Below are 23135 nucleotides of genomic sequence, written 5' to 3'. Positions count from 1 at the left end.
GGACTTGCTAAAATAAATTGATTGAACCCAAAAAATCTTCGAAATTGAAACCATATACGTAAAGTATGCTTAACTATTGGATTATTCATTTGTTTATACAATATAGAAGTAAAAGGAAGCGAAGTTCCTAAAACTGAACCCAAAGAAGACCCTTGTAATGAATTACATTCAAGATTTACCCAATGTGGATTTAAAGATACATCCAAATCTTGTAACCAAAATTTTAAGTATGGAATATTAATTGCTCAATAATAAAATCTAAAATTCGGGAGGGCAGTTACTACTATGCAGATGTGTCGTAATTTCATCTTTTATAATTGATTCCAGCATCTTTCCCACCACCGACGTCAGGTTAACTGGTCTATAATTCCCTGTTTTCTCTCTTCCTCCCTTCTTGAAGAGAGGGACAACATTAGCCACCCTCCAATCCACAGGAACTGATCCTGAATCTATAGAACATTGGAAAATGATTACCAATGCGTCCACGATTTCTAAGGCCACCTCCTTTAGTACCCTGGGATGCAGACCATCAGGTCCCGGGGACTTATCAGCCTTCAGACCCAACAGCCTATCCAACACCATTTCCTGCCTAATATAAATTTCCTTCAATTCATCCATTACCCTGGGCCCTTTGGCCACTATTACATCTGGCAGATTGTTTGTGTCTTCCCTAGTGAAGACAGATCCAAAGTACCTGTTCAACTCGTCTGCCATTTCCTTGTTCCCCATAATAAATTCACCCACTTCTGTCTTCAAGGGCCCAATTTTGGTCTTAACTATTTTTTTCCTTTTCACATACCTAAAGAAGCTTTTACTATCCTCCTTTATATTCTTGGCTAGTTTACCTTCGTACCTCATTTCATTGGCTAGGCAAGTGGACCAGGACAAGGAAATGGGAACTAGGATCCTGGGCTTGGACTCCAAGCCGGAGACTGGACAAGGACCCAGAACCTGGGTCTTGACTCGGGCTCGGACCCCAGAACATGGACATGACGTGGCTACAGGACTGGACATGGCTTGGGTTCTTTGAGGCGAGGACATGACGAGGCTTGGGTTCTTCGAGGCGAGGACATGACGAGGCTTGGGTTCGGACTCCAAGCCAGAGACTGGACAAGGACCCAAAACCTGGGTCTTGACTTGGGCTCGGACTCCGGAACTAGGCGAAGACATGATGTGGTCTTGGGAGACAGGAATCTCGGAGACTTGGACTTAAGAGACAGGAAGATGGAACACAGAGCTGGGTCCCCTCCTTGGGAACAGGACGTAGGGCTGGGACTCATACACAGATTGCTGAACACGACGAGATGGTTCTCAACACTAGGTAGCGGCAAATGGCCAGACCTACCTAGCGAAGGCATGGACACAGAGACAGTTCCAACTCAACGATAGACAGTTCCTTATCTTGACACAGCAAGGCTCCGGTCTCGCTCTGGTCATTGAACTTGACAAGGTTGCGGGCAAGGCTCCAGACACAGGTTGCAGGCAGGGCTTCAGAACAAAGGGGAAGGGAACAGTCCAGCCTCAGGGTAACGGCAAAGACAGCCTGGCTTACCTAACGGAGGCAAGGGCAGGAAGGGACAGATCCAACCACAGGGTAACTGCAAAGAAGGCCTGATTTAGCCCACGGAGGCAAGGACAGGATACTGACAAGACAAACCAGCCACCACACTCGAACCCAGGGCCACTTATATACCCAGCCCCAAGACGAGCATCAGGTGCCTATGATTAAGCCCAAATGAAACAAGGGACAGCCAGAAGACCCGGAGTTCGGAGTCCACGGACTTTACGGACCGGACCATGACACATGATTCTGAACATATATCAGATCACCCTTCATTCTCCTATGCTGCACAATCTCTGTCCGTAATGCAGTTCCTCAAATCTCCACAACATTGTTGTAAGTCTCCTTTGCACTCTTTCTGTAGCTGGATGACCAAAGCCAAACACAATATTCCCAAAGTGGCCTCACCAATGTCCTGTACAAATCCAATATAATTTTTGTCATATTTTCTTTTTTGTCATGTACACCAGAGTGCAGTGTAATTTCTTACTTGCAGAGATTAGCAGCTTAATGAGATTTGGCATGCCACCAACTACTGGAGCTTCCACAAATGCTCCACAGAAAGTATCCTGGCCAGTCACGTTGTGACCTAGTACAGCAATGGAAATGCACAGGAATGCATAAGGCTGCAGAGTCCATCATTGGCACTGCCCTCCCCAACATTGACAACATCTGCAAAAGGCTCTGCCCCAGAAAGATGGCATCTATTATCAAGGATCCATGCCCTTTTCTCACTGTTATTGCAGGCAGGAGGTACAGAAGCCTGAAGTCCCAAACCACCAAGTTCAGGAACAGTTGTTTCCCTCCAACCATCAGGTTCCTGAGTCAACCTACATAACCTTAATCCTACCACTGCAATGGACACTACAGACTACCTCTTGCACTACCATGAACTTGTCTCTGACTGTGTTTTTTGCACAAATGTCTTGATTTGCAATCTTTGCTCTCTCTTCCAGTCCGTATAACATGTTCTGTGTGTTTCCTGTAGCTACGTGCTTGTGACGATGCTGCAATCAAGTTCTTCATTGTTCCTGTATCTCATCATACTAGAGCACATGCCAATAAACTCAACCTGACTTGAATAACCAGTAACATGATGATACTAAATGCAGCAGCAGGGTACTGTAGTGATTGCTGTGCAAACTAAACTTGTGGGAAAGAAATGCTGAAGTAACAACAGTGGGAAGCTGGAATTAGGGATTCAAGGGTGTGACTGCACCAGCAGGAAATGGGTGCGAAAAACGTAGTTCAGGAGTTGAAGTTTTGTGTTCAGTTCTGGTCACCCTCCTATAGGAAAGGTGTTATTAAACTCTCCAGCGTACAGAAGAGATTTGCAAACATGTTGCCGGGACTGAGTTATAGGAAGAAGTCAGGCATGTTAGAACTTTATTTCTTGGAGTTTAGGAGACTGAGAGGTGATCTTTTATAAAATCATGAGCTGCATAGATATGTGAGTGCACACAGTGTCTTTCCCTGAGTTGGGGAATCAAGAACTAAAAGGCATAAGTTTAAGGTGAGGAGAAAGATTCAATAGGAACAAAGGGCAGCTTTTTTTTACACAAAGGATTATCTATGTGGAATCAACTGCCAGGGAAAGTGGTTGAGACAGATATAATAACAACTTTTAAAAGACCGTTAGACAAGTACAGCACATGGATTGGGAAGATTTAGAACATATGGGAAATGGAACTAAATTCGATAGGGCATCATGGTGTACATGGATCAGTAGGGCTGAAGGGGCTGATTCTGTGCTGCCAGACTCTATGACCGATAGCAATGGTGAAGAAGCTGTTAATGAGTCTGGTGCTCCCGGCTTTCAGGCTCCTCTGTCTTCTGCCAGAAGACAGATAAGGAAATGGCCAGGGTGACAGGCATTCTCACTGACAATGCTGTGCTGATCACAGACCAGCCGTTCACCCCCAAAGGAATAAAGGGAGAAATATGTTCCTGAAGTCAGACGAGGTAGGAAAGTCTTTAATGAATACCTGGCTTTGGTGTTCAGCTCTAAGAGGGACCTTGATGAATGTGAGGTCAGCATAAGTGGCAGATGAAGTTCAATCTGGAAAAGTGTGAACGGATACAGTTGGAAGGTCAAATTCTTAGCAGTGTGGAAAAACAAAGGGATCTTGAGGTCCAAGTACATACATTCCTGAAAGTTGTCACCAGGTTGAATCCAAATCAGAATTAAGTCTAATATCACTGGCATATATTGTGGAATTTAGTAACTTTGCAGCAGCAGTACAATGCAATACATAATAATGGAGAAAAAACTGGGAATTACAGTAAGCAGTTAAATTAAGTAGTACACAAAAAATAAGGAAGTAGTGAGGTAGTGTTCAAGGGTTCGATGTCCATTCAGAAATCGGATGGCAGAGGGGAAGAAGCTGTTCCTGAAACACTGAGTGTGTGCCTTCAGGCTCCTGTACCTCCTGCCTGATGGTAGCAATGAGAAGAGGGCGTGTCCTGGGTGATGGGGGTCCTTACCGATGAATGCCACCTTTTTTGAGGCATCGCTCCTTGAATATATCCTGGATATTATGGAGGCTAGTGCCCCAGAAGGAGCTGACTAAGTTACAACTCTCGGCAGCTTACTTTGGTCCTGTGCAGTAGCACCCCACCCCACCCCACCCCGTACCAGTGGGTGATACAACCAGTTGGAATGCTCTCCAGGAAACAGATAAGGAGGCATCTGGTGTGATGGTGTGTCAGCCTTCAGCAGTCACGAGCTACAAGGAAATTTTGCAGTACTATAAAACTGTGGTTAGACTATTCCTGAAACACTATGTTCATTTCTGGTCGCCTCGTGATTAGAGAATGAGCGAGGACTTTTTTCTTTGGAGTGAAGGAGGATGAGAAGCAACTTGATACTTAGCTTATAAGAGGCATAGAGTGGAGGGCCAGGGCCAGGGCCTTTTCCCCAGGGTGGCCATGGCTCATACCAGAGGCAGCACCCTTTTATGGGGAATGGAGGAAAGTGTAAAGGAGATATTTCAGGTAGGTTTTACACATAGAGTGACTGGAATGTACTGTTAGGGGTGTTACACCAGGGATATCAAAGAGACTCTTAGATAGACACATGGATGAAAGAAAAATGGGTGATTATGGGCTGTTTAAGACATAGGGGTTAGACTGATGGTGGAGAAGGTTTACATAGGACATGACAACTTCATAGGCTGAAGGGTCTATACTGCGCTGTGCTGTTAAAGGGAGGTAGCTGTGCTTCCTCTTCTGTGCCTTCACAAAAAGAGCCAAAGTTCCAAACTAGTTCACAACCACAACATTGCTATCACTGTGACTTTGAGAGATTTAAACAGTGGTCACACTGACTGCAGAGCCCAAGATTGCCAAATATCAATCAAGCAACAAAGTCACCCTCCCCCCCACCATCCCCCAAATCCCCGTGGCCAACCATTCATGGGGAGAGGTTGAACAGTTTGGGACTTCATTCACTGGATTATGGAAAACTGAGAGTGATCTCATATCTCAAGAATTATCCACACTCAGTGCAATCCAGATCTGGGCTACACCACCGCTGGAACAAACCCCAACAGACGCAGGAAGGCGGGGTGATGAAGAAGGGTTTGGGCACATTGGTTTTATTAGTCAGGGTGCTCAGTATTGAAGGTGAGATTTTATGTTGCAGTTGTACAGGTCGTTAGTGAGGCCTCATTTGAAATATTGTGTTCAGTTTTGGTTACCCTGCTGCGGAATGGATGCCATTATAGTTGAAAGTGTGCAAAGGAGATTTTACAGGTAAATCTCTGGAACGTGGAAGGAAAGCCATGCAGTAATTAGTAGAATGTACGAACTCCCTACAGAGTGGCAGGAATTGAAACCCCCTCCCCCAATCGCTGATCATTGGTGTGTGGACAGTCTGGGTTCCTCCCACATTCCAAAGATGTACAGGTTAGTAATTTAATTGGTCACATGTAACTGGGAGACGCAGGCTTGTTGGGCCAGAAGGGCCTGAAATTGTGAAGCATCTCTAAATAAGTCAATAAGAACTATACTCCTGTGCTACCTAGGGTACCTAGGCAGGTCACAAATGGGGATGTGGATTACAGTAGAATGGGACAGAGAGAAGGGGGCAATTTACAAAGAGAAACAGAACAGCTTGAGTCGTCACTGTGATGAGTTCTGTGTAAGTTCACCTCATGATAAAAGATAAATAACATTCAGAGATATAAGTGCAGGGAAGGGTCACCACTTGTCCGTGTGGTTTTGTATGTGTGTTTTATACATACATCACAGAGGATTCTGGGAGCTAGAGTGTAGGTGGCTTGAGTAATTTTACTAATTTGAAACATATGTCACTGTATTATATTACCTTTTGAGGTGGTTCTTTAAAATATTGACCAACATTTGGAGTGTTCTTGGGGGAGCTGCTCTGAGAGTCCTGACTGCTTTCTCCACCAGATGGTTTCAGGCTGTTCTGAGACAGCAGCCCATATAAAATTAAAACTTCCTCCACAAAATAGGTCAACAACAGCCTGGCCCAGCTCCTGATACAGCCAGTGAGACCAGGCCCTAGAACAGCCTACCCCCACACCAGGGGAGAACAGGACCTGGAACAAAACCCAGCTGCACCAGGTTCTACAACAACCCAAAATATCCCCCAACAGCTTTTTTTTAAAAAAACTGCAGTGAGATTCCTCTATAGAGGAGAATAAAGTTGCTTCTGCTAGATTTTGCTACAAATTTCACAGACCAGCCTCCTAAAAGGTACTGTGCATAGGTGTTTAATAAAGGTTGAGGTCTGGGAGCCCACACACATGTAGAAATAATGTCCCCATTTCAGCCCTCAGTAGCATGCAGTCAGACTGTCCGCACAGCCCAAGGCCATGGACAAATAGGCTCTGTCACCCACAGCTCTGTCCTGGGAAGAGATACAACCTGCTAGAGGAACTCAGGGGTGTCGAGCAGCACCTTTTGTGATAATGTGTGGTTATTGAAATATGTAACTGTGTGGACGATAGGTAACTAAACAGGCCTTTGTACTTGTAGTCACATAGAGATGTAGCAAGGGAAACAGGCCCTTTAAGGCATCCAGTCCGTGCTGACATTGCTGCAAGGGGCGGCTGGAGGAAGCGGACCCAAGTGCAGGACACAGGCACGGAGACGGACTTGGACTTGACCGGGACACGAAGAGACAGAATTCCCAACTCGGAGTAGCGGCAAACAGCCGGATCTACTCAGCTGGAAAGGAGACGACCTTTAAGGCTGATCTATACTTCTGCATCAACACAACGCCGTAAGGTCTGCGTCGCCGCAAACCATATGCAAAGCCGACGCGGGTCCCTATGCGAGAGCCTGCGTTGCTGCGATGCTCACCTCTCCCAACATATAACCGCACGTCATGGCCACGCAGAACGAACAACTGTAATTGGTCCACTTGGGAGCATCGCATGTCATCCTACGCTGCAATTGCTTCCCATTGGGCGACTGAAGGGCAGGGAAGGAACTCTGGCTGCAATGCTTTCCATAAAGCTTTACAGACCTCCGAAATTATGGAGGACACATTTCGCACGAAAAAAAACGCTTACGTCTTGTTTACCCCGAGAAAGACTACCATGACCATGAAGCCTTGCGCGGGCAGGTGTGTGTGCATGCGTGACGTGCGCGAATTGCCGAGCGACACAGACATACCAACGCACAAGTATAAATGCTCACACAGCGCATAGGCCACTTGCATAGATTACGGCATCTAGTTAACGCAGAAGTATAAACCAGGCTTAAGCCAAACAATAATAGACAATATGTATCTTGACACGGAGAAGCTCATAAAGCAGCAAACGGCCGGCAATCACTTGACTGGACTGGAAGCCTTCAAAACAAAACAACGACAGACCACTCGTATCCCGGTTTGGAGCGGCGGTAAAACAGCCAGCAACACTCAGCTGGATATGAGACAACAAAAACAAGCAACAACAGACAATATGAACCTTGAGACGGAGAAGCTCATGAAGACGGCCCTTTATTCTTGGCGGCTCGGAACATTCACCCCCGCCCTGGCTACGGTGACGGACCAGCCCCGAGTAGCTGTAAGCCGGGGTTTTTATCCTGCCGGTTCGGATGAAAATCAGGTGCCCGAATCAAGGAGCCCGGTGGAACACATGGAAAAGGAAATTAACTGAAATGAGTAGTTAAGGACCGGACCGTGACAGACACTGCACCCTGATGTACATGACAGGGATAAGGCTGAGATCATGGCCAAGTCATTTGTACAGATACACAGTTCAGAAAATTTGTCTGAAGAAGAAAGAAGGAGAAGGGAAAGAACAATGAGTCAACACCCAGGTGTGTTAAACAGGAGGGAAGGAACAGATGAGATAATTGATGATCCATTTACGTTAGCAGAAATGGTGAGAGCAATAAAGAGATGGAGACCAACCTCCCCAGGGAAAGGTCTGATGTGCTCTGTGATGCTAAAACAAATTCTAGGAGAAGGAGCACTCTTGAAATTGCTGCATTTTTATAACAAGAGTGTGGGAGGAGGGAAGATTACCAAGTGCATGGAAAGAAGCAGTAGTAATTCCAATAAGGAAACCTGGCAAGAATCCGTCAAAACCCACTAGCTACAGACCAATAGCGTTAACGTCAAATATATGTAAGATAATGGAAAGGATGATAACAGAAAGGTTGTCCTATGAGCTTGAGAAGAGAGGAATGTTGGCAAGTTATCAGAGTGGTTTTAGAAAGGGAAGAAATTCCATGGACTCATTGCTAAGGTTAGAGACTAAAATAAGGAAGGCCCAGGCAAATAAAGAATCGGTAGTTGCAGTGTTTTTTGACGTTGAAAAAGCCTATGATGTGATGTGGAAGGAAGGATTATTAATTAAACTGCACAAGATGGGGGTTGGTGGGAGAGTTTTTAATTGGATTAAAGATTTTTTGTTTGGTAGAAAAATTCAAGTTTGGATTGGATCAGAATTATCAAAACAGTACATAGTGGGAAATGGCAAACCTCAAGGTAGTGTGATTAGCCCGTTATTTTCCATCATTATGATCAATAATGTCTTCAGAAAGGTACCAGTGGATATAGGTAGGTCACTGTTTGTGGACGATAGGGCCTTGTGGAAAAGAGGCAGAACATGGACCATATAATCAGGAAACTACAAGAAGCAATTGATGCAGTGGTGGAGTAGGGTTAAGATTGGGGATGTATATTTTCAGTAGAAAAAACTCAACTGTATTTTTTACCAGGAAAGGAATTGAGGTAGGGAAGAAGTTAAGGATGTATGGGATTGAATTAGAAAGGGTTGGATCGTTTAAATATCTGGGAGTTATATTTGATTCACGATTAACATGGGCAGACCACATCAGGAAAGTTGAGGAGAAATGTAAAAAAGTAATAAATGTGATGAGATGTTTGACTGGTAGGGAATGGGGAGCAAGTTGTTCAGCGTTGAAGAGAATGTATGTGGCTTTAGTGAGATCTGTGTTGGACTATGGAAATATAGCATATGGATCAGCAGCTAGGTCTCTTATAAGGAAACTGGATGTGATTCAGGCTCAGGCCTTGAGAGTGTGCAGTGGGGCTTTTAAAACATCACCAGTGTCAGCCCTACAGGTAGAAATGGGAGTAATGCCTTTGAAACTAAGAAGGATGCAATTGATGGCAAACTACTGGGCTAATTTGCAGGGGCACAATGATTCTCACCCTGCTAAAGGAGTGTTGCAGGAGTGCTGGGAAAATGGGAGGTTTCAGAGGGGTAACTTTAGTCGGGTAGGGAATGATATTGCTAAAGAATGTGGAGTGTTTGATCTAAAGATAAGTCCTTCAGTAGTTTATCCGGTTGTAGCTCCATGGAAGCTTGTATGGCCTGACATAGACTGGCATTTGTTAGAGGTGAAAAGGAAAGGAAGATATAAGACTGATTTGGTAAATGCATTTAACTGTCATATGATGGAAAAATATCGTGATTAGACTCAGATTTATACAGATGGTGCTAAGGAACCTGAAACAGGAGTGATAGAGTTTGGGGTGGTTATACCAGCAAAAGAAATTGGAATCAGCAGAAGAACATCTAAGTTAGGGGTGTATACAGTGGAGATGCTGGCAGTGTTGGTTGCGTTGCGATGGGTGGAGAAAGCTAGACAAATCAAAGTGTTGATATGCTCAAATTCATCCTCAGTTCTAGCGAGTTTAGGGTCTTTTCACACAAACAGTCGGCAAGATGTACTTTATGAAGTCCTTCAGTTAGTTGCAAGAATTGCAAATCAGGGAGGTCAGGTAAAATTTCTATGGGTTCCAGCACATGTAGGAGTGAAGGGGAATGAGAGGGTGGATGAGTTGGCAAAGAGGGCATTTAGGAAAGGAAACATAGAAATGCACATTAGTATCAGTAAAGCAGAGGTTAAGTGTGTAAAAGAAAAGATCAACCAAATGTGGCGAGAAAGATGGGACAGGGAGGGGGAAGGGAGGCATTTATATCAAATATAGAAGTGTTGCAGGTACTAGGGTAGGTAGTGGATACAGAAGAGAGGAGACTGTGTGGACCAGGTTAAGGCTGGGGCATTGTGCATTAAACAAAACATTGAAAATGATAGGGAAACACCAGACAGGATTGTGTGAGGAATGTCAGGAAGAGGAGTCAGTAGAACATGTAGTTCTGAGTTGCAGGAAGTATGGGATACAGAGAGAGATGATGAGAATTAATCCAAGGGAGTTGGGGGTGCAGGAATTCACATTAAAAGGGTTGCTGGGCATGGGTGAGAGAGCACAGGTTAGGGTATTCTTAGCTTTCTTAAGGGGTACAGGGGTTTTATATAGGATATGACGGATAAACAGGAATAGGGTACTAGGATGGCCAAAGATGGGAGGATAAAGTATAGGTTAGGAGCAGAAGGTGGCGGTAATACACCATAAAGCTGGGTGCCAACCGCCGCAAAACAGGACACAGACAGACAGATGTATATGACAATCTGTCTATTCGCCCCCACCCTCACCCATTTTATTCAACACATTCCCATCAACACTCTCCTGTTGCAATTGGCCTGTTATTCAATCCTTGCAGTTTAACTGTCTTGAAATCCAAGCAGTTTATCTGTTTGAACCTAAGCCATCTTTTTCCTGAACCAATTTAAATACATTGAAAGTTTTAAAGTATTATATAAGGTTTTTGAGTTCCACCAGAGAGAGAGAGTGAGTGACATGGAAAGAGGAAAAAAAACAGAATGAGAGGGAGACTGAGAAAATGAAAAGAAATTGGAGGTGTTTGTTAAATCTGTTAGGAGGAAATTAATATTTGTCAATTGTTCTGTAGGACTATACATGATCCTCATGCACATTAATCTTGTATCTCAGAATATGTCGAATAATTTCCCTGGATATTACTATTCCTCTGAAAGGGGCAGATTCACCCCAGGCTCTTAAATTAAACCACAATGGATTCTGTCCCTTTCTAAACAGCTGGAGGTAAATGTTGGAAGATGAGGTCCAGCGGTTCCCAATTACTTTAATCATTGTTCACTTGCCCGCAGACAGTTCTGTGGCAACTTAGCCAGCCAGAAGTTCGAATTTAGTAGTGTCTGAATACTATTTTCTGTGACAAAATGTACGTTCAGTCCGGCTTCTAAGAGGACTGTAACAGAAGGAACCCGGCGGGACAACAATGCGCTGATAGATTTAGAATGAGATGCTGAAGAAAGGAACCACAAAGGTCGATTTTATGGTAAGATCTTACTTTGTTCTAGTTATTCCATGGACATTCCAGTGATAACGAGACACACAAATACTATTAATTCCGCTGCCAATAACTATTCTCGGGCGTGAAAACTCGTAGGTAGGTGACAGCTCATGAAAAAGGAACCCTGTCCTCAAACCCGATCCTCACTCCACATTCCAGACCCCAATACTGTACTGTCCATACCCTGAATTCCGGTCCTGCCCCGGACCGCGGTTCCGCCAACATTCCCCACACTGATCTACACACTGGAGCCCGTTCTGTCCTTACCACTGACCCCGGACTACGGTTCTGTCTGCACTCCGGGTACTGATCCACGTCTTGTATCCCGGTTCTGTCCGGATATTGCTCCACGCTAAGGCAGGCTACCCTGACTCTCGGAGAGGGTCTGGGATTTGTGATCGATTTCAGTTGGTGCGACGCTCGTGGACATAGACGGCGAGACGATGTGTCAGACGTGCAGTTATTTGACAACTGCAGGTTATGAAAGAGGTCACATTACTGGGGTGTGGGGGGGAGAGAGAGAGAGATTCTGTGGAGAGGAACTGTCAGCTTTTCATGCTGGAGACGGTCTTGACGAAGGGTCTCACACCTTAAATATTAATTGTTTCTCTCACCGTAGATAGAAGCGGTCTAACACACTGGGTGTTCCTAATGGTCTTTTAAATATATATTTCTGATCTCCACCATCGACATATTTTCATATATTTGAAAAGAAATGGGGGTTTAGGATTGGGATGACCGACGGAGGAGAGTTTCCACCTGCTACAGATCAGCTTGGGGTTGGAAATTTTTTAAAATTTCAAAATATACTTTATTCAAAAATTAATTATATACAATAAATCATTCAATAACTTTCCAGCTCCCAGTTGCGAAAGAGGTCCCCGTGACCTCTTCTGCGCTTGAAATCTTCAGGAAATGACAGTTTGATCCTGCATTGACCAAATCCCCGTCGGGAAACTGTAAATAATTACCACTGGTTCTAATGAAGAAGTATGTGACAATGGGGATCGGACGAGCTTTGCACAGTCAAGCACAAAGACTCAAAATAGGGAAAAGGAAATTGCAGGGACTAAAGCTACAGAATACTAGCGCAGAGGTAAAGTTTGGATTTTATCCCTGGATTGGAATAATTAAATCCGGATTGGTTGCAGCACTGAGTCACAACCAAAGAGAATGACAGTGCAAAGTTTATGGGTAAACATAGTTGGTGGATAGAGAGAGGTTGACGTAAAAGTTCACCGCCCTCGCGCCAGAGATTGACGAGAGTTTAACCAAATAATTAAATGCTTAAAACACGCACACACAATGCTGGAGGAACTCAGCATTTTGTGTGTGTGTTGCTTTGGATTTCCAGCATCTGCAGATTTTCTCTTGTTTGAAATGTTTAAAATATTTAAATTCATTTTAAAGTGACACGTCTTAGTGTTTTGATTTTGTTGCTAAAGTGTGTGACAAGAATACACATAGATGTTAGCTGTCCTGTGTGATCAGCAGTTGGTCTGCTACCTGTCCTCAGGGGAAGGAGAGATAAGGAACAATGAAGCAGCATTTGGAGGTGTTAATGAAGGAGCCATCAGTCTGGGTATTGTCAAGATCGGCTCCCCCTTTGAACCCTGAACTGTTTGAAGTGATGGACAGGCGATCTGGAGATGTGTAATGAAGGGACGGGAGAGAGAGCTGTCTAGAGCGGCTCCCCCTTTGAACTCTGAACGGTTTGAAGTAATGGACAGGCGATACCCTAGCAGGGGGATAAAAAGGGACAGGTTCGCTAAGGCAGCACACACGACACCCGAGGTAACGAGACCCTGGAAGCGGTGCGCCTCTCACAAGTCGGTGGGAAGTGCCGGGCCATAAACGCACGGGGAGGAAAGGTACGATCAGCGGGAACCCGGTGTGTGTCCGCCCTCGCTTGGGTGCCGGGTTCACTGCAGAGGATCGACCGCATCTGGAGGAGGGGTCACAGTCGGTGACCTCAGGTGACATCACAAAGGACTCGCCCAAAAGCTGCTTATGAGCAATATCGCAGGTCTGTGTGTGGAAGCCGTTTTGAATGATCATTTATTCTCGTTCTCTCTCTCCTTCCCCCAACATTGTCCATCGCCATGGCAACGATTACTGCGAACTGAACTAAATTGGACTGAACTTTGCGTCACTTTGAAATTGGTCATTTACCCCTAGACAACGATAGAGCTTGATTGATCCTGTTATCTTAATTCTGTGCACATTTGTGTTTATCATTGCTGAACTGTTGCATTCATTAATCTTTTCGTTTACTGTGTTGCTTGTTTCTTTAATGAAACTTTCTTAGTTCTAGTAATCCAGACTCCAACTGAGTGATCCATTTCTGCTGGTTTGGCAACCCAGTTACGGGGTAGGTAACAAGTGGAACAGTACTGTAAAGATTGTTAACGTTATTAGCCAGATTTTAATGCCAGTTACAGCCATTATTAGCTGTAATTAGCTGCAAGATGGAGGAGCAAAACGCGAGGGTGACTGAAAGAACGCCAGGTGCTGAGATAGTTGTTGACTTTTTCAGCTTGCAGGATGTGTAAGCCAATAATTTAGATTGCTGTGTGTTTGAAGCAAGAGACAGGGGCGGAATATCGTATACTGCATTAAATTGTTGAGGGATTTCCGGGCGTGAAATAGGGAGTTCAGCCTCCGGCAGAGGAAGCAGAGCGAGTTAGTAGAGAGAGAAGATTTTGGAAGGGTTACGGGAAGGTAACTTCGGAAAATGGTGGTTAGAAAGTGGAAAAGGATCTGAATTAGAGAGCAATGCAGGAAAGGGTGGGAGACGAGAAGGAGAAAGGAAAGGGAAGAGAGTACGAAGGAGGAAGAGTAGGGATGGGGAGAGTGGGAAGAGAGGTGAGGGAGAGAGCAGAAGTCAGAGACATAGTGGGGGGATAGACTAGTGGAGGAAAAGTGGAGAGAGAAGAGCGTGAGGAGGGGTAGACAAAGGAAGGTCTTATCACGTTAATATGTCACAGGCAATCATAGTTCTCCCAACCACACATGTGATTGTTAAGATATAAACATTCTGCATAATCATGCAAATACACTGATTGGTAGGTTTGCAGATGACTCAAAGATTAGTGACGTAGGTTGTTAAAGGATACAATAGGATATAAATCTGCTGCAGTTGTGGGTAGAGAAATGGAAGAGCAGTTTAATCTGGGCAAGTATAACATGTCGCACTTGGGGAGGTCAAATATAAGGGAAAGTAACCAGTTAATGGCAGAATCTTCAAAAGCACCAAGGTACAGGGAGATCTTGGCATACAAGTCCATAGTTCACTAAAGTGACCACGGGGGTGAAAAGTAGGTTTACAGCTCACTTGCCTTAACGGGTTAGGACACTGGGTATATAAATTTCTTTGGATTTTTCCTTACTCTTACTTGCTCGTGATATTTTGTGTCCCTGGTAATTTTTTAAGTACTCCCATAATATAGATAGGGATGGGCCTGGTCTGTTTTGCCCATGTGTATAATATACTGTTCCTCCCTTCATCAGATCTACAATATCCCTTGAGATTCAGCATCTTTGGAATTGCTATCCATAGCCTTCATCCTCATGGGAAGATATTGGCCTTGAACGCCGCTATGTCACATTTAAAAGACTTCCATTCCCCTAGGAGAGGCCCAGCAGTGCCCCATCTCCATTCTGACACAAAAAGTTCTCTTGGACACATTTTCATTCGACCCCAAGTAATGCTCTCACAGTAAAGTAATCCCAGTCTATACTGGGGAAATTAGAATTCCTTTCTATCACAACCCTATTTTTCTTATACCTTTTTCTTTGCTGCAGTGATGGTCTCCTTGTTCAATATTCCAAAGCCCCCTCCTCTATCACATCACGCCCGAAACTTTTATGCCTTGTCTTGCTGAGTTCCCGGTCCTGTTCTTTCTCAATCAGCTCTAATTAATTGCAAGAATATAATAGTCTCCATGTATTGATCAGATTCCCACAGCTACCTGGACTGTACCTCTTCCCACCCAGTCACTTGTAAAAGTACCATCACTTTCTCTCAGTTCCTCCGTCTCAGCCACATCTACTCTTAGGATGAGGCTTTTCATTCCAGAACTAATGAGATGTCCTCTTCCTTCAAAGAAAGGAGCTTTCCTTCCTCCACCATCAGCCTTCACCTGCATCTTTTTCATTTCACGCACGTCTACCCTCACCCCATCCTCCCACCAGGTATGGGGTTCCTCTTGTCCTCACCTACCACCCCACTAGCCTCTACATCCAGCACATAATTCACTGTAACTTCTGCCATCTCCAACGGGATCCCACCAAGTACATCTTTCCGTCCCCCACCCCACCCCCAACTTTCCACTTCCCGCAGGGAGTCATTCTCTTGTCCATTCATCCCTCCCCACTGATCTCCCTCCTGGTACTTATCTTTGCAAGTGGAATAAGTACCACATCTGCCCCTACACCTCTTCCCTTCCTACCACTCAGGGCCCCGAACAGTCCTTCTAGGTGAGGCGACACTTCACCTGTGAGTCTGTTGGGGTCATCTACTGTTCCTGGTGCTCCCAGTCTAGCCTTCTGCATATCGGTGAGACCTGATGTAGATTGGGAGACTGCTTTGCCAAGCAGCTACGCTCCATCTGCCGGAAAAAGCGAGATCTCCTGGCAGCCACCCATTTCAATTCTACTACCCATTCATTCTGACATGTCTATCCACGGCCTCCTCTACTGTAAAGATGAGCCCACACTCAGGTTGGAGGAGCAACACTTTATATTCCATCTGGGTAGCCTCCAGCCTGATGGCATGAACATTGATTCCTCGAACTTCTGGTATTTGCCCCCCTTCACCATTCCCATTTCCCTCTCTCGCCATATCTCCTTACCTGCCCATCGACTCCCTTTGGTGCTCCTCCCCTTTCCCTTTCCTCTGTGATCTTCAGTCCTCTACTATCAAATTCTCCCTTCTCCAGCCCTTTATCTCTTTCACCTTAACTTCCCAGCTCTTTACTATACCCCTCCCCCCTTGAACTCTTCCTTTTCTTTCCCGCACCTTCTTGCTCTGACTTCTTATTTTTCTCAGTCCTGATGAAGGGTCTCAGCCCAAAATGTCGACTGTACTCTTTTCCATAGATGCTGCCCAGCCTGCTGAGTTCCTTCAGCATTTTTGTCTCACACATTTTTGTCTGCTTGCACTGTACTTTCTCTGTAACTATAACATGATCTTCTGTATTCTGTTTTCCCTTAACTACAGTACCTTGAAATGTATCAAATTATCTGAATGAATGGTATGCAGACTAAAGCTTTTCACTCTATCTTGGGACATTTGACAATTATACACTAATGCAGATACAGCAGCTCCTTGTCTACTTATAGGTCAGTTATCTCCATCCTTGGATAGGGAATCCTGACACTATTCCAGGCACAGTCTCATCAGAACCCTGTACAATCCTTGATCCCGAGGAACCGCTTACAAAGAAGTACGTATCTGGAGCCAACAGACTTTTCTGCTGCACTCAATTCCACTTGCAACAAAGACAAGTAAAATACCCAACTACAGCTGTAGCTGGAGATGAATTTCCATGTTCCCCTCTGGACACAAACACCTTCCCATCTCTCAACAGTCCCCCCGCCCTCCTCTATCTCCACCTGCTTTCTCATTGTGTGGGAGGCCAGCATTGAGGATTCAGCACTTGCAGGGCAAGCACTGGCTGTATCTCCTCTCCTAGTGCCGCTGGAACAATGGATGTCGTCAATAACCCCTCAATTGTCAAGTCTCTTCCACCAGCACCAAACTGTAGTCAGTACAAGCAGGTGACTGTCTCTGGGTGACCACACCATGAAGGGATGATCTACTAGTCACTTAGCCCAACAGAACAGTGACATAGCAGAGTAGTTGCTAGTGTAACACTTTACAGAACCAGCAACCGGAATTTGATTCCTGACATGTCTGTAAGGAGTTTGTACTGTGCATTCTCCCCGTGATTGTAGGGATTTCTTCCGGGGGTTCTGGTTTCCTCCCACATTCCAAAGACATGGTTATTAAGTTGTGAGCTGCTGTGTTGGTGCTGGAAGTGTAGCGACACTTGTCGACTGTCCCCAGCATTTCCTCGTTCAGTGTTGGTTGCTGATACAGCACAAATGATACATGTCACTGTTCTTTGATATTTCAATGTACACGTGACAAATAAAGCTAATGTTTATATTTAGATAGAGGAAACTCAAGACAGGAGTGTTGAGTAATTCAGAGGAACAGATTGTCTCATTGCTGGTGTTGGACAACAGTTCCTTCTGCAAGCACAGGTTGACATATTTCGTCTTCCTGTCACTTTCAGATAGAGTAATCCCTGTAGAGTATAGGGGCTGCAGAGAGTGAGACACTCAGAGGCAGGGGACTGTGTCAGGAACCCTTCCATCTCTCCTGGCTTTGGAGTCACTGCACCAGGAGCTGGGGTACGAAGTGATCACATCCCCCTAACCATCCTCCCTCACACTGTTTTGTGTAGAGTCACACAGTACAGGAACAAGCCCTTTCACCCACTGTATCCACGTTGACTCAAGGTGCTGAACAGCCTAACTCTGCTCCTATGTCTGATGACCGTAATACCCATTTATACTCATCCCATTTACCAGCACTTGTTCTGCGTCAATGAGTGTATTGTACAGACTATGGTGGAAAATGTTTTAAGCGGTCATATCATGACCTAATACAGAACTGCAATGCACAGAAACGCATGAGACTGCAGAGAGCGGTGGGACCAGCCAATACCATCCTGGGTCCAGCTCTTCACATTATCACGGACATCTAAAGGAAGCAATGCCCATGATCAGGGTCTCTGACCATACAGTCTACACCCTCCTCTCAATGATGCCATTAAGCAGAAGATCTAGGAACAAAATTCAGCAAGTTTCTTCCCCACAGCCATCAAGTTGATACAAGAACCTGACCCCCCACCCCCACCCCGCCGCCCACCCAACACTACCTCAGACAACATTACTTCTCTCTCAATCTCACACCGGTCTTGTTATTCTTATTTCAGCATTTATGTAAATTATGCATAAGTTTGTTAATTTTAGTATATATGTTAACCTGCTTGTCTTTGTCTTGTAATATATCGTACTGCTGCTAAAAGCAAATTTTCATGGCTGGTGGGGAAGGGGTGAAAGAGGGATGTGTCCCCCCTCAGAGGAACTGGCCCAAATTATCCAGGAGATAGTGAAGAAAAAGAAACGAACAGCAGAGGGAGAATGACTGTGATCTTTTTGCTCAGGTCGACAACCACACGCAAGCTGTTCACAGTGGGTCCCTTCTCTGAACTCCAGGCGTTCTTCTCTTCCCCAGGGTCTTCTCTGCTGCCTTGTGAGGTGTCTGGTGTTTGGAAGAGGCCACTGAGCAGGAACAGTGGGAAATTTGGAGTGGGTGAATGGTAGTGTTTGTAGATTGTCTAGGCTATCTCAACCTACTCTCCAACTCAACAGCTGGAAACCTCAACATTCGGAAGAGAAAGAAGGTTAGCTTATGGAAGAGAGAAAATAATGACAAAATGGAAAATTAAGGAAATATTGAAGTGATTTAAGATCTAATCTGCCAATGATAAATAATCTGCTGGAGAATCTCAATGAGTTGAGCAGCATGTGGGGTGGGGTGGGGTGGAGAGGGGAGGGGGGGAGAAGGAATTACCAATGTGTCAGATCAAAATCTGGCATGAGAGGGACTTCTTTTCACAGACGCTGCTCAACCCCTCAAGTTCCTCCCACCAGATTGTTTGCTGCTTGAAATGTTTGTTCCCTGGGCTGGAGAGAGAAAATAAGGGAACAGTTGTCGCTCTACTCTCAGTTTTTACACTGTTAACTACCAGTCTTCACTGTTTGTGGTGAGATTAATTATTGACCAACTATTGGCCAATTGGTAATTTATGATTAATCATTAACTAATCGGTGATTTACACAGGGATGTGAGATCTCAGCAGGATCGGGGAGGGGTGTGAATGTGGCATGTCCTATTGAGGTGGACAGCTTGTTTCACCTCTCATTATTACACAGGTAGTAAGTTCTGGGCCGCACCATTACCTGTACACACCTTCCCTTGGAACTCACTTCAGATACAGCAGGGAAAGTAAAATAATGGAAGATGCTAATGGAGGAGAGACTCAGTCGGTCAGCCGCTGCTGTGGAGATGGGATTAATGACACTCGATCAAGAGGAAGGGGGCAGTTCCGTCACCGTTGTACCAGTGAGCACGGACCACCAGGAACAGTTCTGATGGGTGATTTAAATTGTTCCCTTCCCTGATTGAGGTTTATATAAATCATAAGGGGAACAGGTTGCATAGATAGTCTGAATCTTTTTCTAAGCAGGGGAGTCGAACTTGATGTTGCAGGTTAAAGGTGAGAAGGGAGAAACTTAAAGAAGATCTGAGAGGCACATTTTTCACACTTAGGATGATGGATATCTGAAACAAGCTGAGTGGGGAAGTGGGGGAGATGGATACAATTATGCTTAAAAGGTTTTGAACAGGTACTTGGATAGGAAAAGTGAAGAGCGATAGGGGTACTTTGTAGGCAAATAGGACTAATGTAGAAGGACAAGATGGGTTGAAGTAGCCTGTTTCTGTGCTGTAGATTTTCCCAGATGTTGTGTCTGAGCACCCTCTCCTGCTGTCTGGCACCTTGCCACTTTGGGGAGGCATGGTGGCTCAGCTGGTAGAACTACTGCTTCACATTGAGTTCAATTCTGAACTGTTGTTTCACCTTCACCACCAAATGCCCCTACCCTGCCGTGGAACCAAGGTGGGTCATTGAGCTTAGCACACGGGGGGAAGTGCCACGGCTTACTCCTCCAGCTAAGGCAGTGAGATGAAGGACCTTCACTAAACATCTGGAAGGCAAAGGTCATTCATCAACCTGCCCTCCCCCTGCACAACACTACCCATCACTGAGACCCATGACAACAGACATGAGACTGCAGACAGTGAATTGGGAGCCACACACAAACTACTGGAGGACCTCAGCAGGTCAGGCAGCATCTATGGGAATGGAAGAAAACATATGACATTTCAGGCCAAGACTTTTTATCAGGACAACAAGGATCACTTCTATGCCAGGAGACTCCTCTCACTGAGGGCAGACATCATCCATCCACAGGACAACCTTCCAGTGACTGGTGGGAAGAGTGTCTGAAGATCAGGGTCTCAGCTGATGATCCTCAGGGCGCAGTGTTCCTTACCCCGTCTGCGTTGAGAAATTTACAGAGGGGACTGCTAAACATCAACTATTACCAACATTGCTTCTGTCAGATTCTTCAAACCAGTGACAGGATTAGACTGGAACTAGATTATTATTGTCATATCTACTGTCCATTCTGCTCTCCAATGGACATTAAATTGGACTACATCCGACTCCAACGAAATACTCGGCCGGAGTACAGCTGTTTATTTATGTAACAGTTTTTCCCTCAAGCCATCGGACTACCACCCTACTGCCCTGCGCTGTGCCTATTGTCTTGTTTATCATTTATTGTAATGCCTGCACTATTCTGTGTACTTTATGTAGTCCTGCGTAGGTCTGTAGTCTAGTGTAGTTTTGTGTTGTTTTACATAGTTCAGTGTAGTTTTTGTATTGTTCATGTAGCACCATGGTCCTGAAAAATGTCTCATTTTTACTGTGTACTGTACCAGCAGTTATGGTCGAAATGACAATAAAAAGTGATGACTTGATATAGTGGAAAAACTTGTTTACATACCATCATTCCATACATAAGTACACCAAGGTGATACAAGTGAAAAGCAATAACAGAACGCAGAATAAAGTGTTGCAGAAAAAGTGCAGTGCAGGTAGATGATAAGGTGCTAGGGCCACCATGAGGTAGACTGAGATATCAAAAATTCAACAGTTCAAGAGTCATGATAGCAGTGAGATGGAAACTATCCTTGAACGTGGTGGTATGTACACTCAAACATGCCAAATTTCCTTAGCCTTCTGTGGACGTGGAGACATCGGTGGTCACATGAATGGATCAGGACACTTTGAAACTTGAAGCTGAAGCCGGGACATTTCCTCCTTCTCGAGTAGATCAACTCAATTACAAGGCAGGCACGAGAGTGCTGAGGTGAGTACTGCTACTAGTTCCCTCGGATGATGTGTTACAGAAGGACAAAGGAAGTAATTCTAAAGCTTCCTTGAGCAGTGTCATATCCTCAACGACCTGTGACAATTCCTGGCCTGGGACTGCTGAACACAAAGCAGCAGTATTGAGGACCTCAGCCTCTGGGACAGAAGAACAGAGTGGCCAAAATTAAATAGCAGAGAGAATGGGCAATAACTCAACATTACACTGGTCTCTGTTTCCTCCTCCACTTTCAGGCTCCATCTGCCAATCAGCCCACTCCTCATCTGATTCCACATATCAGCTACCAGCCCCTGCCCCACCCCTCGCTGTCAATGGTTTATACCATTTATCTCTTTCTCCACCCCTCCACTCTGTCTTGGCAGTCTCTGCCGGAAATGTCCTTCCACAGATATTGCATGAACCACTGACTTCCCCCAGCAGTTTGTTTCTTGCTCCAGATTGCAACAGCTGTCCTCTGTTGTGTCTCAAGCTACCTGTCAGCCACTTGCCTTCTCACCTGTAGTCCACACTTACCACATCAGTCATTTCAGGACCCACGCGGAGGGAACAGAAGGCAGCTACTCTCAGTAAGAATCACAAGCGATCAGTTCAGGATTAAACCAACTCTGGAGTTTCACTTCTCTGCCAACATTGCTGGAGGCGTAATCCAGCAAACTGGAGAGTGCAGTTGTCGAAAAAAAATGAATGTCTGTGAGCTGTGAGTCAGTGGGAGGAGCAGAGCTTCCGGGGAGGATTCAGACAGAGAGAAACGGGACAGAGACTCCAGTCTGGTTTATTGCCAACTGCAAAAGTTCAGTGAGGTACAGGTACAATAAAAAACTTGCTTGCAGCAGCATCACAGAACACAGATAATGCACGGAATATAAATTATATGACAATAAAGAAAAAAAGACTGTAAACAACAACATTGCAAAAGAAAGAAATACGGAGACCAGTCCTTGCTAGTGCAAGAAGAGGTCTATAGTTTTCCATTACTGAGGTAGGGTTAGTGTTGTTCAGGGCAGTTCAAATATCTGATGGTTATAGGAAAGTCACTGCCCCAGAACCTTTTGGGTGGTGTGGGACTTCAGGTTTCTGTATTTCCTGCCTGACGGTAGCAGTGAGAAGAGGGCAGGACCCAGATGGTGAGGATCCTTATTGATAAATGTTGCCTTACGGAGGCAGTGCCTCCTGAAGATGCTGTAAGGGCTGCACCTGTGATGAACTCGGACTTTTTCTTGGGTTTGCCATACAGTGGTTGGAGGGATGGGGTTGGACCAGTATGGTACGAGAGTTGGCAAGACTGGGGATCCCAGTGGGGTTCCAGTGATGTTCTAAATTCCAACATAACCCATCTCACTTCAGGAGTGAGGATGTAGATCTAGGGTGAGGCGTGAGAAATTTCAAGCAGATCTGATGTGGACCTCTCTACCTATGGGTGGGGTGCCTCAAGCACCCTGCTGGAATGAAAGGTGTCTGGATGAGCATTTGAATCACCTGGACATGAACAGCTGTGGGTCAAGTGCGAGACCATAGGATTAATACAGATGGGTGCCCACTGGTCAGCATGTATATATGGGGCTGAATGGCCTGTTTCCCTTTTGTATGCCTCTGTTCCTGGGTATTTTTCCAGGAGAGCTGAGGATCGGCACAGGCAGCTCTTGACCAACACAAGGGCAGGAAATGTACTTGCATCAACTTCCTGCAGATAACTGGTGGCCGTTGTCCTTACACCACCCAAGTAAGTCTTTCAACATCCCTCCCTCAGTCAGTGGCTGAGGTTACATGTCTGGGCTGGGCCTCTGCTGGTG

General features: G+C 45.2%; 1 protein-coding gene across 3 annotated transcripts in view; it reads right to left on the bottom strand.

The window, feature by feature from the left end:
* The window catches only part of tlr5b (toll-like receptor 5b), a 29413-nt gene extending 7406 nt beyond the window's left edge, over positions 1–22007 (bottom strand). Inside the window, exon 1 of one of the 3 annotated variants that reach the window (XM_072248332.1) lies at positions 21859–22007. In XM_072248332.1, the coding sequence (XP_072104433.1) occupies positions 21859–21870 (12 nt within the window). In that variant the 5' untranslated portion in view covers positions 21871–22007. Of the gene's footprint in view, positions 1–11517; positions 11698–21858 lie in introns of those variants that run through there. The other 2 variants (XM_072248340.1, XM_072248345.1) reach the window with 2 other exon arrangements.
* Positions 22008–23135: the final 1128 nt, after the last annotated feature.

This window comes from Mobula birostris, chromosome 2, assembly GCF_030028105.1.
Source record: "Mobula birostris isolate sMobBir1 chromosome 2, sMobBir1.hap1, whole genome shotgun sequence".
Classification (NCBI taxonomy): domain Eukaryota; kingdom Metazoa; phylum Chordata; class Chondrichthyes; order Myliobatiformes; family Myliobatidae; genus Mobula; species Mobula birostris.
Note: the sequence above shows the minus strand (reverse complement) of the source record. Positions and strands in the feature narration are given on the sequence as shown.